The sequence below is a fragment of the Stigmatopora nigra genome, chromosome 3 (assembly GCF_051989575.1).
Source record: "Stigmatopora nigra isolate UIUO_SnigA chromosome 3, RoL_Snig_1.1, whole genome shotgun sequence".
NCBI classification, from domain to species: domain Eukaryota; kingdom Metazoa; phylum Chordata; class Actinopteri; order Syngnathiformes; family Syngnathidae; genus Stigmatopora; species Stigmatopora nigra.
This window is the reverse complement of record NC_135510.1, coordinates 2,202,612-2,221,474: the sequence shown is the minus strand read 5'-3', so window position 1 is coordinate 2,221,474 and position 18,863 is coordinate 2,202,612. Positions and strand designations below refer to the sequence as shown.

Sequence of the window (18,863 nt, the reverse complement as noted above, 5' to 3'; positions counted from 1 at the left end):
TATATATATATATATATATATATATATATATATATATATATATATATATATATATATATATATATATATATATATATATATATATATATATATATATATATATATATATATATATATATATATATATATATATATATATATATATATATATATATATATATATATGTATATATGTATATATGTATATATGTATATATGTATATATGTATATATGTATATATATATATATATATATGCATATATATATATATATATATATATATATATATATATATATATATATATATATATATATATATATATATATATATATATATATATATATATATATATATATATATATATATATATATATATATATATATATATATATATATATATATATATATATATTTATATATATACATATATATATATATATATATATATATATATATATATATATATATATATATATATATATATATATATATATATATATATATATATATATATATATATATATATATATATATATATATATATATATATATATATATATATATATATATATATATATATATATATATATATATATATATATATATATATATATATATATATATATATATATATATATATATATATATATATATATATATATATATATATATATATATATATATATATATATATATATATATATATATATATATATATATATATATATATATATATATATATATATATATATATATATATATATATATATATATATATATATATATATATATATATATATATATATATATATATATATATATATATATATATATATATATATATATATATATATATATATATATATATATATATATATATATATATATATATATATATATATATACCCACTGGTGTTGATGTAGAGGTGGTTTTGCCTACACCAGTCGATAAAGGCTGTGATAACTCCCCTGTACTCCAGGTCGTACCCGTCATTCAGTCGTCCAACAATGGCGGTGTCAACAGAGAACTTCTGGAGGTGGCAGGTGTCTGTCGAAAGTCTGAAGTGCCTAATCCTTTCACTTATTTTACACAATGACTGGACTAACACTGGGTCACCTTGGTTAGTTAGTTCGCAATTTTTATTGAGTCGCATTAAAGACCTACCGAGAATAACTCGCAAGCTAGGAAGGAAAGAGTTGAGTTTGGTTATTTCACTGTGAAACCAGAAAAGGCTTTTGATCCTGTCCGCTGCTCTTTCAAGCATGGTAAGTAACAGTGGCGGGCCATGCATTTCACACATAGGCCTTCAGTAGTGCTCTTTCTGAATCAATCCAAACCTCAATAACTATTTCATGGCTATAAAACCTATACTGCATCTACAGGTGCAACACATAAAAAACATCAATAATAACCTCATTAATTTAAAATATTAATTAGGAATATAGCCACATTTTACGTAACAAGAATCCTTTTTATTTGTACACAAAATCCATGCTCCTTTATTTCCTGAAGAAAATTTCAATTACTCTGTCATTAAGATCATTCGTGCATTTCAGCTCCATCAAGAAGTTCTTTTCAATCGCCATCAAAGCTAATGCTGAAAGTAGAGCCTGTCCTGTCGTATTTCTGGCAGTTATGTCAGGCTTGCTTGCTTCGTAGTTGTCCGACCTTTCTTAATGATGTTTAGCGTTTCTTGAAAAGTTTGTCTTGAAAATAACAGTAACTCTGCAAAGAAGTCAATTTCTTCTCCTCCCTCAGCCATTGTGGATTGACAAAACAGCCATTAAATCATTCTATCAGTAGCCAATCATAGTTGGCAAAAACGCTGACGTTTCGCTACGCCTGCGAGAAGGCCTTGGTGTCCCCCACTCGAAATCTGATTGGTTAAAGCAACTGTTTTATCAATGCTTGTGTTATGCAGCAGAGCCTGCAGAACTGATTGTGAGGGCCTCAAGGCAGATTTCCGACCCTGGCAACAAATAATGGCTGAAATGTGATTGGTGAAATGCTTAAATATGAAAACACAGTGCAACCAAAAAGCAATTAAAGGAAGCTGACAGACAATCTGGAATTATTTATTAGTATTCGTGGACAAAATATAATTAACATCAGTTTGTGATTCAGATATTTTTTAGGCCAGCAGAGAAGGCTTTGCAGGCCCTGACGGTCCACCACTGGTAAGTAATAACAATAACCAACACTGCCACAGACAGCAAGCACACACTACCCAAGACGGCAGTGCTAAAACTGGTACTGAGTATCTTCTTCATTTCTATTCGTCCGTTCAAAAGGATTTCTGAAAAAACTGTCAAAAGACACAAATGATGTTAGATGATACAATAATGTAATAATGTACATTATTTTGCTCGTATGATGCACCTGGAATAAGTGTTTCATTTTTTTTCAGTGCATCGTTGGAGTCCATCTCTGTTTTCTTTCTCGCAGCAGTTTTGATCATCTGAACATCTGCTCTGTTCCTTAAACCATTGTAAGGTTGTAAAGATGCACTTGAAAAATCTTCAGTGACAAATTGAAAAGGACCCTGAGTTAGAGATTGGATGGAGAACTGATTGCTCGCTGCTTGTCTGCGTCGGCGGAACCGCTTGTCCACACAACCCATGGCACATCTGGAGAAGGGATCATTGACGTCGCACATGAAAACCGAGCAGGTGACGTAGACCTGTCAGACAAAAGGAATGGAATATTTAATTCTTGCTTTTACGTCATCTTGTGTAAATTTGGTCCACAAATGGGACTATGTTAAAATGAGTTAAATAGCTTCATGAGACTTTTTTTCTATTATCTTAAAATGATGTTTATGTACAAAACTTCTCCAGTATGTCGTAATTCAAAACGATTCAGGAGCAGTTAGTGTTTCACATTGGGTGAGATCACAGAGTGAATTTAATAACATCCTAGTATTAATCTGAACACAGGGGAAAAATGTCATGTTTTGTGTGGGTTTTGGTGGTCGGGTGTGTCCTGTCCGCTTAATTGTATCTGAGTTTCACCTATTGTCATTAATGCCTGTATCTGTATTTAAACCTCATGTTTGCGTGCGCCGGCATGCGAGTATTTTCTGTCTTTGTTTATGTCGCCTTTTCGAAGGTGTGCATTTTCCTCGTCAACATCCTTCCTGTTGAGTTTGCGTCTTTGTTAAGTTTTCCCAGTGTTATGTTTGTAAAGTTATTTTGTAGTTGTTTTTAACTTTAAACCTTAGAATCGTAAACTTGTAACCCCCTTTTCTCGTCTCCCTCCTCTGCCTTTGGTCCCATTCTGCTCCACAGCAGACATAACATAATGCTTGCACCAATAATGGACCCAGCAGGATCTTCCGGGCTCCCGTGTGAGATCGCCCACTGGTCTCCTCCCAAGGACTTGACGGGAGGCCATCGCCATTAACGCCGACGGGGGCCTGCCTGTCACCCACCTGTCATCACCCCTCCGCCTGCCCGCTTATGTTTTCCTCTTGTTAATCCTCCATGTAACATTCATTCCAGCCTCCTCCCGGCTCCACAAATAACCATTTTATTTTTGAATGGGACTCGGTTGACGGTGGCCCGGTGCAGCGAGAGGCAAGAGTGTCAATAGCCGGGCTCCCTAGCGGGTACCCTGTTCTCCTCTAGTCCTGCTAGTCCCTCTCAAGCTTCCGTCCCTCCGCCCTACTTCTCTGTGCCCATTCAGCAGTGTCGTCGGCGTCAAGGTCACCGAAGACACTGTAGGTGGGGACTCCAACGGCGGCGACTCTCAAGGGGGGGGCCATTGTGCTTCCCGGTCGAGGCAACCTGCAACATCGCCGTCGTTCCTCCAGAGACCTTTCAGGAGACTGTTCAGAAAGAACTGGAAGCTGCCTGGAACATCCGCCTGACTGGCCCTCTGGGCCACTTGTCACCCTCCCTTTTTTTGGTGAAGGCTAGTTTTCTTTGGGACATCTGGGATCTGTCATGTTTTGGTGGTTGAGTGCATTTCCCTGTGCGTCCTGTCCACGTGATTGTATGAGTTTCACCTGCTGTCTTTTCTGGCTCTTCTTCCCTTGTGTGACTCAAGTTTTTGTCAACCCCAGTCTGTATACTTAAAACCTGTTTACTTGTGCATCGGTGTGCAAGTTTTTTGTGTATTTGGTTGTCACCTTTTCGTCGTTGTGCGTCTCCCTCATCTTCGTTCTTCCCTAATGAGTTTGTTGCCTTGTTAAGTTTTACCAGTTTTACGTTTATTTGGAAGCTGTTTTTTTTCCATTAAACCTTACATTTGTGCACCAGCACTCCCTTTTTGTTGTATGCTTCCTTCGGTCCCACTTTGCTCCATGGCCGAGGAAATCATAACAAAATTCATTCTTGGTGGCTAGAACACTAAACCTTATTGTGTGAACCAGAAGATCAGTTCCCTTAAATCAGTGATCGAATCAGTCACTCCTTTGACAAATAAAGTTAAAATTAAATGACAAAATTCTGTTCAGTCACCTGGTCACTGTCTTCAAATTTGAATGCTTGAAACTCCAAGTGGTATAACAAGGCATCAACCATTTTAGTGCTTAAAGATGGATCCTTTACACATCTGTGAAAAAAACATGTTTCTGCTTTACCATTATGGCCAATAAATGAGTTCTCTTTAAGGTTCCGCTAATCTTTGAACTCTAAACCCAAAAAGAATTGAAGAAAGTGGGCCAGATTATAGTGCTATCTCTACTTACACATTTAATTGGTTCCAAGACTTGTAAATAGAGCAGTAATTTTTTGTTTAGATTTTTTTTTTAAATTCGTTCCATCGTCTTCCAAAAAAACCTCCTAACTGAACCATGGGTGAGCAAACTATTCCACAAAGGGGTTGAAGGGAGTGAACGTTTTCGTTCCAACGCATAAGAGGAAATCCTGCCATCAATCTGGTATCTTAGATATCCAATCAAAAGATTTTAGTCAGGTTCTTCCTTTTTCAGCAGAAATCTAATTGATTGAACGGTCCGTGATGGATTGGTTGGAATATCATAGTGATGGAAGGTGGGTTAGGGCCCGCTTCTTCATTTCATACCCACCAGAAATTTTAAATAAAGAGCAAAGTTGCTTTAACATTTAACCACACTTGACAAACTCAAGCAGGACGCAATGCTACTGCGACAATTTCAATATGAAATAAAAGAATGCTTTGTTTTGGGAAATTTCCTAACTTGGATCTTGTTTTTGTATATTGGAACAGTAAATTGCATATCAAAGTATCAACTATATCAATAATTAAATAAATTATGAATACATTTGAAGAATAAGCTATAAAGGGACACAAATTAAAATGATGTGGCGTGTAACCAAAGTGGGGCCTCAACACTAACCTCTGCAACCGTGTATAATAGAATGCAGTTTTGGACGTTTTTTAGTGATTTGAATACATGATCACTTTTGTGTTAGAAATAACAATTTTGTAGAGATACTCACCCCTCTTTTATAAGGTCATAGAAGTCAGCATTGTCAACGTTCTGATCAGGGGTGGCTTTACATGAGTCCAGGAACAAACTCACATTTGCTAGATCTGATTCAGCCCTAATTCCCAAATAAATGTTTTGAAGAAACTCCACTTGCACAGGATAAGCACTGGGATGCACCTTACTTGAGAAGTTGCCATCAGAGTAAACATCAAATGAATAGCTGAAGGTGTCAAATTTTGAATCACTAAAAATGTAGTCAGACTCCTCAACATTATAATTGGAAGAGAGAGTAGCTGTTTTGGGGAACTGGCAAGAGAACCCAACCTTCAACATCTTACTTCGGAAGACAATTTTCGATGGATCTTGTGAAGTTTGGATCTGATTCTTGAAAAAAATATGCTTTTCTTTATCCTATTGTGAAGAGAAAAGGAAGTGTGAAACTTTCATAGGTGTTATAATTTATATGAATTACTGCACGATATTAGAGATGAATTGGAAAATTGAATTCATGTTTGTACCTCAACTGTAGTGCCACAGTTGTTGAACAACACAGAGGCCATTATGTGCGTAGTATTATAGTTGACCAAGCATGATGGGTCATTCAGCGAAAGTTGGTTTACATCCACATCAGACAATGTAGATCTTTCAATGGTAATCATCATCTTGTTGGCACTGCATGTTACAGCCGTTTTACCTGTAATCATGTTAAAATACCAGGAAACGTGCAAAATATCATCCGAAAATGTACAGGTACTCTGCAACACCATATATTTCAATGTGATAATGAAGGCAAGACCAGGTCAATACTGTATTTAAGGGATACTGAGTTGCTGTTGGAGTATTGTGCTACATTCTGCAATTAAGGAGCAACTTATATCTTTAGCCTCAGGCTGTAATCTTCAATGTGGGGAAAATCACCTCCTCAAAAGGACTATACACTAATTTGCATTTTCATCACTATGCTTTTCATCTTTTGCAGATGTCTCAATTAAATAGTAACGTTTTCAATCAACTACACTTGAAATGTATTGAGAAAATTGTACAGTTGGTTAATTTATGAGTTGTCGCCAAGTAAAATAAAAATAAATTAAACAAGGAAACATAAAATAAGATTAGGATTTAGGCTTAAATGACTATGTATTATTAAGTAGGTAAGTAAGTACGGTCATACCTCTGCTTACGAATGTTTCTAGGTAGGAAACTTTTACGTTATGATTTTTTTTACATGCAAATGGTTGAGTCAAGATACAACAAAGATCCAAGTTACGAAATACCCTAAAAAGAAATGCATTTCCTCATCCATGATTTCATTAAAAAAATATTGGATGCATTGATTCTCACTTTACATCGCTACAGTCTATTATGCTCTCATTTCATCGCTCTCATTCTATCTCATATAATGACAATAAAAGCATTTATTACTGGCGATCTTTAGAGACTAACCAAGCCCAAGGTGCTTGATTTTCTAGGAAAAAGTGCACTTTTAACCCGGTACCAGACCAAATTGCAGTAAAAGATTTGTCCACCGCGTGAAAGTGTTCTGCCGATTCAAAACCAGTCTAGAGTGCGTACGGGTGATGGACAAATAATTTTACTGCAATTGGGTAGGGGAACAGCGTTAAAAGTGCACTTTTTACCGGGAAATCAAGCACATTGGGCTCGGTAATAGTCGCTAAAAATCGCCAGTACTTTTATTTATGCTGTGGTATTCATATTTATTCATTTAATGCGGTTTTCGGCTGAATTCAAAGTCATTTTTGTGCATTTTGGGGGTTTTCGCCATTGACGTCCATGGCTGTCTTTTACCAGGGAAATCACTACCATGGACCCGGTTTAAACTTCCAAAGAGCTCCAGTATCTGTATTTAATCATTTAATGCCGTTTTCCGTGTGATTTTAGCACATTATAAATATACAAAATATTCCTGAATACTCTCGTCATGGGAAGAGTATTCAGGAATATTTTTATTAAGTGTGACAGGGTAAAGTGTGTAAGTTATTAATGATAGAGGGTCACATGCTAAACGTGTTTAAGTTAAAAATGATTGCATGTGTGATGTAAAACTAGTTTTGGGATTGGATCAGTCTTCGATTATTGATGCCTCCTGTTACGATCACGCCGCGTAGTGCGACGCGATCGGAGGGGAAGCTGAACCCAGATGCAGAGTCGCCGAAGTAAATGGAAAGGTGAGGCAGATCTGTAGCTCTTGTTGGTTGATTTGATAAACGGGGTAACATAACTTAAACAACTTGGCTTGACCACTCATTACAAACGAACTGAACATGCGGCGTGGCGTCAATGGAAACAGCAATTACTACGAGGATTAACAGGAAGCGAAACCAGAACTTAACCAGACGATCCAACAGCGTCCACAGAAAATCATAATGCTTAAATACCAAAAATAATCTAATCACGTAATTAGTGACAGCTGATAGTTATCGTGACGTCATGCCAGGAAAGGCAATCCAACCACTCCTGACACCTCCAGCCAAATAGCAAGGGTATGGATCGGTATTCGATTTTTTATGTCTGGGCTCATATATCTGAATCGCGGGGAATCTTCAGGCATTACAGTAAAGTTGGCTTGAAGATAACAACAACTGACCTGTCTGATTATTTCCCCCTGTGTTTAAAGCAATGAATTGCTAATTCAGGGGTACTACATAAGCAGCAGCACCATATTTGAACTTGTCGTAGTTGTTTAATTGATAACTCATTGGAGTTCGAGATATGCAGAAATATATACCTGTTAAATTTATTTTAATTAAATAAAAAATAAACAATTTAATAAATAATTTCCTAATATTTTAGGAAATATATATTCAAAATTATTTTCTGAGAACCTTAATTCAATTCAAAGATTAATCTCAATGTGTTCTATTCTGGTGTAATGGTCTTTCGGCGAGTTGGCTGTCGGCCAGATGTCAGTCGGCTAAATGTCTTTCGGCAAGTAGACCGGCCACGCTCTTCTTCTTGTTCATGATCATGTTTAGCTAATTTGAGCTAAAATGTAGACTGCAGTACAACCTGGTAGCCACACAATAACTGAAACCACATTTCCTACACTTTATTGAATGAGTGAATTCGGCAAGGCATTCTGGCCTTTGTCAGCTTCTCAGCTCTGACTGAGATTGAGTGGAGTTTGCGATTTTTTTCTCTGGGGATTTCAGTTTTCTCCCAAATTAAAAACAAAGGAATATACTTAATTGCTTACACAATTGAATACAAGTTTGAATAGTGGATTGTAACAATGCTCCTTGGAATTTAAACAAGTTATACTAATCATTCCAAGTTGTACGCTGCCTTGCATCCAAAGTCAACAGAAAAAGGTTGTTACTTATTGGGGTAGACCTCCCAACTGGTTTAATAATTGTTTGTTCATGTCGAGCCAATGTGGCCAAACTGGTTTTACAATGGTTTGTTAGGACAGTGGAATGTAGGATGAGCCAACTAGCTGGCCTTGCAATTGTTTGTTCGCACCACGAATTGTAAGATAGCTAACTAGCTGGCCTTGCAATTGTTTCCTTGTATTGTGGAATATGGCCAACTCACTTTGGAACTGTTTGTTCGAAACGCGCAATATAAGATAGGCTGCGGCAGTTTGAATGTGCTATAAAAATATTGTGTTTGTGTGACAGGGTAAAGTTAGTTAAACCCCCAATCCCAGAACCATTTTTACATCACACATGCACTCATTTAAAACTTAACTCCCTTTACCCTGTCACATTTGCATACAAATTAAACCTGCTAATGTCTAACCATATTAGCCCAAAGTTTTGTTTACATAAGCTCTGTCCTACATCCCTGTCTTAGAAATATTACCCTTTAGTTCCTATAAAAAGACTGAGCTCTGTTCATTCAGAGAGAATTGTGAGGAAGGCAGGCTGTGAGAGGTTCACAGCTGTCGTAGCAATCTCCAACCATCCTCCAGTCCGGTAATAAACCTATTTCCTATTTAAATTGATCTCACTCGTTCTTAACCTGCTCCTGAAGTTGTATTTTCAGACCTATCATACTTACTCCTTTAAGCCTAAATGTTTGAATAACAATCTTTTCTGGAAAGTAGTTTTTAAAAAATAAATTCACAAACCATGAAAGGATGGTGATTTGCTCACCACGACAACAACACACCTCATCTCTGATTGGCTGAAATACAAAGCAGAAATAATCGATTAGTTTCAGAGACATCACCAACAGTATCAAACTTATTTTCCAGAGCACTAAAGTCTCACGATTCATTTGTCTCCGCAGTGAAGCAAACTGGTGCTACTCTGTACGCATCACTATATTGTGGTGTCCAGGTTAAGGTCAGTTCAGATTTTCCATGTTCGTGATCCCTGAACTCCTTTTTCATCTCGTGGGGGCCACTGACCTGAAAGTCATAAATGCTTCCACAGAAAAAAACATGAAGTCAAAAAATTGGAAACTATCTGTTTGATAACTTACTACAGTAATCCCTCGACTATCGCAGTTAATGTAGACCAGACATGGCCACCATAAACGAAAGACTGCAAAGTAGCGTTACCCCTATTTAAAAAACGGTGCTGAGTCCTAGTAGAAAGTGGATGACAGGGGAGTGACTTTCGCTTGCGAGTTTGAGCGTGGATGTTCCCAATTTTATGAACTTTGAAATTTATTAATTCAGTTTTTAACTTCAGTGCTGAGTTTTTTTTTTTACCCAAGATGGCGCCGTCACGCGGAAGCCAGTGGCTCTGTCCACTCTTATTTGTTTTTCGTGTTTTACAGCCCCTCTATCTTTTTTTAAATTACATTTTAATATTTCTTTATACATTCCTTTTTACTTTACTTTTTACTTTATACTTTTTACTTTAATGATGAGTGTGAGTATGTTAATACTTTAGTCATTTTTTTCTGTTTATGTTTCATATGTACTGTTAATGGATGTGTTTTTTTTGTACGTATTGTATCTTGTGCTGACTCGGCCCTTCCATCAAAGTTTTAAAGTCAATGTGAAAAGTTTGCCCATCCCTGTCCTAGTCGCAAGTGGAAGAAAGGGGAGTGGCTTCCGCTTGCGAGTTTTAGCATGGATTTTCACATTTTTATGAACTTACAAAAATACATTTCTTTTCAATAAAATTTCACCCAGAAAGAGATCTGCGATGTAGTGAAGCCAAGAAAGTTTAAGCCGCAATATTCGAGGGATTACTGTATGTATTTCCCGTATGTATCATGGGCTGTATATAATATATGATATTGTTATATTCATAAAATGATGGAAATATTAGCAATTTCAATTACAGTAATACCTTCAGATACGAGTTTAATATGTTCCGGGATCGAGCTCAAATGTCAATTTACTCATCTTTTTTCCCGTAGAAAATAACTAAATGCAAATAAATCCATTCCTACCCTCTGAAAAAACACTATAAACAGGATATTACAATGGATAACCCTTTTTTATTTGTTTTAATACACCACCTACTCACAAAGTAACAAATACCTGTTGGGACACTCGCATGTCAAGGTATTACTGTAATAATAAAAGAGCAGACCAACATAGAATGATGGGCCTGTGCATTGGCCTGAAGAATGAATTCGTAACCAACTGTGGCATGAAGCACATCACCATGTTTGGGGGTTGTTTCCAAGAACTTAGGTTGCACATGACCAAGTTCACAGTTTGGCAATGAGGGGAGGACTGAAAGAAAGACAGAATAACTGAGACACAAAAATCTACAATCGTGTACACATACTGTGGCTCTGCCTCATTTCATGTTTCTCTTATTTTTATTCTCTCTTAGAACACACTCAAGTTCATCAGGAGACATTAAAACAAATTAAAAGAAATAACAAGAAAATATTATGGTGAATAATATTGTTTGAAAGCCTTGACTTTGTCGTTTTGATCAAGAGACATAATCCAATTGAAATTTGTGATTTCTGGCCACCACTTCTTTCAAATATTCAGTGAATTACAAAACTGAAAATGTATACATTTCTCTGAACAATTTATTTGCTCTTGTAATCACGCAAAAATAAGGAATGCACGTTTTTGAAAATAACATGCAAATACTTCTTAATATTATAAATAGAGTGCAATAAAGGACTTACTCTCTAGACCGAACTGCAGTTTTATCTGGCAAAGAGGTAATACATTGTTATGAAAGGTCTCCCAATATGTCGATGTTCCATGTGCATGGGATAAAATGATTTTCTGGGTGGGGAAATCCGTTATTATTATTTCCAATACATAGACACCAACACTTAGGTGTCCTGTTTTTTTGAGTGTACACGTGGTCTGGGGGAACACATAAACAATGAAAATCAGTAAAAACCATGTTATTGATTGATTTCTTTATGTTCTGAATTTAAATAGAGTGCAGATAATTTGACAAGATAAGATGCTAGTACACCAAACCCTACAAATAAAATATTTTTTTCCAAATTCAAAATACAGTCATACCTCTACTTACGAAATTCTTTGGTTCCAGAACTTTTTCGTAACTTGAAAATTTCAAAAGTAGAGGTGTACTTTGTTTGTAAATTCTCCGATTTGTTCAAAGTGTCCCAATTTTGTATGAAAGAACTTAGGAAACACATAAAAGAAAATTATGAGGAAATTATTTATTAATGTCTAAAAATAGAAAAAGTTTCTGAAATTGTGCCCTGCACCGCTGAAATATTTCCCTCTGGGCTGTTATACTGGCAGACATAATACCTGTGTTTGTCCGCCAAATGGTGACAAGAGCCCGTTCTAGACGAAAACCGCCCACTTTGTAGTACATTTGAGACTTTTATGTGTGCCCTGTGTGTGTGAAAATATGTGCTACATTGCATTTGTATGATTTTCATTCGCTAAATAAGGGGAATTCAAAAATAAAATAACGGAGAAGGAAATGCATTTAGTTTTGGGGGGATTTCGTCCCTTGGATCTTTTTTGTATCTCGAGTCACTCATTTGTATATTAAACAATTCGTAACCTGAAACTTTTTTTTATCTAGAGGCATTTATAAGTAGAGGTATGACTCTATATTGCTATGCTGTTATGATGAATTGGATATGTACTTAGATACAATTCTGGAATTACCTCATCAAGAGAAATGTTATGAACTGTGGCACCTATTGAAAAGTGGCACTTGACCTGATCTCCATCTGGATCATGTGCCAACAGATGAATCTCTGAAAAACAGTTCTGTGGCAATCTGCATAAAGGATACCGTTATTAAAGTCAAAAATAGGGGCTTTAGTTGTTGTGTCACTGTGTCTGTTTCTTGTGCATACATCCACAATTTTACTTAGCAACTTTAGGAAAAAGATTGTGATCAAACATTAATAATTTGGATGAACCAGAAAAATAACACTCAAAGCTGCCCTTCAAAATTAGTTTTGCTTGTAGTTGTTAACAATGAATCACCTGTACATTCACAATTCACTTTGTCATACATTTTAATGAAGACATTCGAATTTGTGTTACATGCATTCTTGTGATGATCTTGTGCAATTTACCGGAGGGAGGACACTGACGTTGTTACTGGACAGTTGTTAAGGGACTCAGTGTCTGATCTGGTTCCGAGGTCCAAATAAGCATGGCTTGTCCAGTCAGTTTTATTATTGATGTTAGGTGGCCAGCAGCAACCTGTGTTACTAAAATGATTTTTGTTATTTTTGATATTTGTCATACTGGATAAATAAATACTTATATGTACTTCACATACATCAAATAGTATAGTGCCATTCTATGTTATTCTTATGCCCATATGTAAGTAATAATCATTGACTGGAAAAAATGGAACTTGTAACACAAACCTCCCACCACTGAGTTAAATGACAGCTAACTACTCTATTACATTAACATGTAATAGATATAGATAATAACATTGACCTAACTGGCTGTATATGTGGACCTTTTCTTGAGTCGGTCTGATACCGAGCTTCTCATTTATTACAAAATTAAGTGCTATAAGCTACAAGACCAGAGCATCATGCCGCAATCCAAAGAAATTCTAGGAAAAATCTATCAATCTGGAAACGGTTACAGTCTTTTCCCAGTCTTTGGGGCTCCAGCAAACCACTGTCAGGGTCATTATCCACAAATGGAGAGAACTGGAAACTATGGCAAACCTTCCCCAGAGTGGTCGGGAAGAGAAAATTACTCCAAGAGTGTGATGACAACTCATCCTGGAGGTAACAAAAGAACCGAGACAAACATTAAAAGAACTGCAGGCCTTGCTGGCCTCAGTTGAGGTCAATGTTCATGAATTCACCGATTGAAATACTGTGGTGTGATTTGAAACGGGCTGTTCATGCTAGAAAACCCTCTAATATTGCGGAATTTAAAGAATTGCAAACAGAGGACTGGGCCAAATTCCTCCAATTCATTATGAAAGACTCATCTAAAATTATCGTAAAGGCTTGATTTCAGTTATTGCTGAAAAAGGTGGCACAACCCGTTATGGGGTTCAGGGAACAATTACTTTTTCACAGAGGGGCAAATGTGTTTGGATTTTTTTTTCTGCCGTGGTAAATAAAATCGTCATTTAGACACTGTATTTTCTATTTCCTTGGGTTATCTCTGTGTCATACTAAAATGGATTTGATGATCTGAAACCTTTGTGTGTCCTGCAGAGGGCGGACATGTCAGCGCAAATACTCAACTGCCTGACACTGATTAATCAAACTTTGCCCAGCAGATGAATAAACGTATCAGTCCAAAGTCCTGCCAACAACTGTCTGTTTTCACGTATATATATGACTCACCCACTTTTCATTCAGAGAGAGTTGCAAGGAACAGGCTATGCGTCCGTCCACAACTGTTAGAGCTCTCTCCCCATCCTGCAGTCTAGTAATAATCAAAATTCCTCTCACTCTTTCTGTGCGTGCCCCGGAAGCTGTTTTACAGACCCAACATTGGTGCCGAAACCCAGGACCCAAAAAGCCAACAATTGCCGTAGCGATGACAGACCGCGACGAAGGGCAAAAGAAAGACTGTCAACAGCATCCTCCATTGAAAGGGTCTCCCGTTTTTCCCTGCCTGTTTTATTGATACTCGACCTCTTGTTTACACCCAGGATTCCAACCACGCTCTGCCCCCACGACCACGGATCACGGACCAAGAACAATGAGCATGGATCACGCACCACAGACAACGACCACAGATCATGGACCACGGACAACAACTGCGCCTTCAAACCAGTACACACCACACGGACTCCACGGCAACCGACCTTCCCGCTACGGCCATCAACCCGCCTGCGCCGTCCCCTCTTGTGCTCGCCCGCCTTGCGGACGGTCGAAATAAAGATTTGAATGAACCAGACTCGCATCCTTGCCTGCTTTAGTGTCCTCTATCCCCGTCCATAACACCGACGGCCATTCCCTCGCCGCTCTGGTGAGGGGTCCCCCTGGAAAGTCCGTAACAAGAAAGATTGTAGGTTCACCTTTGATTTCTGTCTCCGTGAAGTGTGTTAATTTGAATGAGTGTTATTACGGCGGTAGTGTTGAATGTTCAAGGTCTAGACTGACATAGGTAGAACATGAATGTCCGTGTTCTAGACCGACGTAGAAAGAACATGAATGTTCGTGGTCTCGACCGACGTAGGTAGTTGATTCTGAGAGAGTTGCAAGGAACTGTTAGAGCTCTCTTCCCATTCTGAAGTCTGGTAATGAATGTATTTCCTTCAAATTGGTCTCACTCTTTATGTGCCTGCTCCTGAAGCAGTTTTACAGACCCAACAAGTCAGAAACGGCTCGTTTGTCCCCCCTGGCTTGCCGTCAGGTCAGAGCAGCTGCAAAGAATCCTTGATTACCTCCTGATGTGGGTATTTAAGCACCACATAAATTGTTAGTCTTTGTCGGATTGTCCTGCATGACCCACCTACATGTTACAGCACACATCGCTACAAGGTAATATTCCCCATGCTCCCATTTTGTCTCAAGCCCTTGTTGTTTTGTATAGCCTTGTTTGAGTCATTAAAAGCTGCTGTCTTGAGAACAGCCCGTCTCGTTCTATCCTGCTTTCCCTCGACGCCTCGACGTGATCATAACAGAATGATCCGACCATCATGGGCCCAGTGGAAAGCCATCAACGTCCGCCCACCGACGCTCTCGTCGTTGCCAGCCATCCAGCTCAAAGCCCACCGACCACATGGATTCAGCGGGAAGCTCCCCAAAACCTTTAAGGGAGTTTATAATAAATACACCGTGGGGTGGGCACCTCAGAGACATTCTGGCAGCAGAGGAATCCCGACTAGGAGGTAATTCTGAGCCTCCATTGGCCCCGGTTGAACGCCCTAGCTCAGGTTTCACCTGTAAACCGACCCTTTGCTCAGCCCGCCGCACTGGGCTGCCAGCACCGCTAAATCAGAGTACCCAAGTTCCGACACCCCCTGTTCATTGCCCTAGTTATCTGAATTCAAACTCCAGCGAGTCTTTTCCTCAATGGAGGAATACTCCCCAGCCTCCATCAGCCCCGTTGGAATGCCACATATATGTCAGTCGGGACTCTGAATTTTCTGATGGTGAGGATGACTGGGAGCTAATTAATTTGTATGCTGGAGTTTCGGACTCGGACAATTTTCTCAGCCGATTCGAACTCCAATAGACTCCTCCAGAGGATGTTGACCCCTATTCCTTCTCAGATTACTCTGACCTGGATTACCCCAACCAGCATTCACCGTGTCGACTGGCCATCTACAGTGGACCACCACGTGGTGGCCGGCGGGAGGCTCAGGTAGGAGTTTCGAACACTGCCCGTCTTGTCTGTGTGGGGAGACGCAGCAGCGAGGTCTTTCACCATGTCGGCTGGCCATCTACAATGGGCCACCACGTAGCGACCGGCGTGCTGTGCCGTCCTCCCGGAGGAGGCGGCGAGCGCCGCGCCACAGGGAGAAGCGGAAGGAGGGCCTGGACGCTCGAGCCCCTGACCAAGCTCCTCACTCAACCTTGCCCGTCCAGACGGCCCGATCGACCATGCCCGTCCAAGCTTCCCGAATTCCCGTGCCGAAGCCATGCAAAATACTTCCCGAATTACCGTGCCGAAGCCCCGCAAAATACATCCCGAATTCCCGTGCCGAAGCCACGCAAAATACTTCCTGAATTCCCGTGCCGAAACCACGCAAAATACTTTCCTTGCCAGCTGGGCCGCCAGTCACACCCCTGCCGAAGCCACGACCCAGGCTTCCGGTGCCGGCTAGCCCGACGAGTTCCTGCCTGCCAAGTTCCTGCCCGCCAAGTTCCTGCCCGCCAAGTTCCTGCCCGCCAAGTTCCTGCCCGCCAAGTTCCTGCCCGCCAAGTTCCTGCCCGCCAAGGTCCTGGCCGCCAAGGTCCTGGCCGCCAAGTTCCTGCCCGCCAAGTTCCTGCCCGCCAAGTTCCTGCCCGCCAAGTTCCTGCCCGCCAAGTTCCTGCCCACCAAGTTCCTGCCTGCCCAGTTCCTATATATATATATATATATATATATATATATATATATATATATATATATATATATATATATATATATATATATATATATATATATATATATATATATATATATATATATATATATATATATATATATATATATATATATATATATATATATATATATATATATATATATATATATATATATATATATATATATATATATATATATATATATATATATATATATATATATATATACAGTAATTTACATCAGCAGATTTTTGTATTCTTATTATGAATACAAAATGTATGTAATCCATCAAAATTGGTAAGTGGTAATGTACCTGAGAGAAATATGGGAAACATTCCATGAGATGTTTGCCATTGTGTGTTCTTCTGATTGACACCACCTGCCGTGGCCAGTATTGTCGTGGTCTGTTTCCATGACACCGTGCTTGACAAAGCTTGAACACCCCACACATGTATATGGTGATTGAAAAACACAGGTTTTCCTGCCATTCTGTCTGTGATAGAATGCCACCTACAAAGAGACGTTTTGGAGATTACCTAACATATATGGGAAATAACGGACATCTGCTGCAACAGCAATTTTGCATAATGTTCTGGGTGTGGTTTGTTTTCCTTATTGAAGATTAATGTTTTTTTCTATATATCGACAAACAATATTTTTTTTGGTATTGGTAAACTGTTTAATTCTACCTATCAGTTAACTTAGACGAAGATGATTGTGGTTTGGGCAACAGAGATACAATAGTTTAGTGAATTTTTAACTTGAGGTAACAACCCAAATTCCAGTGAAGTCAATATATAGATTTTGTGAGGTGTAGTTGGGGTTTTGGGATGGATGTGTGTCCGTTCCCTTTCGTGTGACTATTGTATGCACTTCACCTATTGCCGGGGTGGCCAAGTCCGGTCCCCGTGAGCTCATATCCAGTCTGTTTTCCATATCTCTCTCCACTAACACACCTGAATCAAATCATCGGGATCAATATCAAGCTTTTGGAAAGCTTGCTGATGAGTCATTTGATTCAGATGTGCTAGAGGAAGGAGATAAGAAAAACAGACTGGATCGGGGCTCTTGAGGACCAGACTTGGCCACCGCTGGCTTATTGATTCCCTTCCATAGTGTGATCAGGTGTGTGTATATTTTAATAAACCCTGTCTGTCTATTAAAACACTGTGTTTTTGTGAGTCCTAGTCAAATCATCTGCTTTGTTTGCATCATGCAATGCCCATGTCTTCCTGGTCAGGTTTGGTTTTGTTATTTGTTCCCTACAATTGGCTGGTAACCAGTTCAGGGTGTCCACGTTTGGCTGGGATAGGCTCCTGCATCGTATCGTGAGGTACCAAGGGTTCCGATCCTCAATATAAAACATTTTCAGGAGAAGCGAGAATATGTTAGCCTTCCTTACCTAGGGTTAATCTGAGGCACTTAAAAATTGTGTCAGGCGTGTGCTAAACGCTCTTCACATCCAATTTTTAATGTGATTACTCTCAGTTCTATTGTTGTGAGACAAGTTTGTCAGAACTTTTTTTACGGTTTATCACATAACCCCTGATCTCCTAATGAATGCATGGGTCATTTAGTTAGGCATATCATAACATGCTTTGCGTTAGAAAACATCAAATTTACAGTACCTTAAAATTTCCATCAGGGGCCTTGAGAGGCTTAAGAAAACTTGTGCTATCCCCCAAAAAATCCTCACCTAACGTTAACCTCAGAGTTGCCGACAGCATCAAGAGCAGGACATCTACTGCCATTGCGAATGTCTGTAAGAGTCTGTCAAACAAAGCTTGCTCAGTCAGTTTCCATCAAAGCTCTGAAAAGGCATTCCTTTGGAAACCACCCAACAGGTCCGACCTGACACAGATGAACAGGTTGTGGTCAAAAGTTTACATACACTTGTGAATAACATAATGTCATGGCTCTCTTGACTTTCCGGTTATTTCGACAACTCTGATTTTTCTGTGATAGCGTGATTGGAAATGATACTTCACAAAGTGTCATTATCCTCCGGGTACTCTGGTTTCCTGCCTCATTCCAAAAACATACATGGTAGACTGATTTGACACTCTAAAT

General features: G+C 38.6%; 1 protein-coding gene across 1 annotated transcript; it reads right to left on the bottom strand.

Moving 5' to 3' along the window:
* Positions 1 to 2,041: 2,041 nt before the first annotated feature.
* LOC144194716 (uncharacterized) lies at positions 2,042 to 18,642 on the bottom strand. The gene is made up of 13 exons (XM_077713942.1): positions 18,422 to 18,642; positions 17,107 to 17,303; positions 12,863 to 13,000; positions 12,444 to 12,558; positions 11,468 to 11,654; positions 10,913 to 11,054; positions 9,628 to 9,783; positions 9,486 to 9,541; positions 5,914 to 6,089; positions 5,406 to 5,806; positions 4,443 to 4,536; positions 2,362 to 2,662; positions 2,042 to 2,287 (listed from the first exon to the last, which is right to left on the bottom strand). The coding sequence occupies exons 1-13, from the start codon at positions 18,542 to 18,544 to the stop codon at positions 2,103 to 2,105; spliced, it is 2,271 nt and encodes a 756-aa protein (XP_077570068.1). The 5' UTR covers positions 18,545 to 18,642; the 3' UTR covers positions 2,042 to 2,102.
* Positions 18,643 to 18,863: the final 221 nt, after the last annotated feature.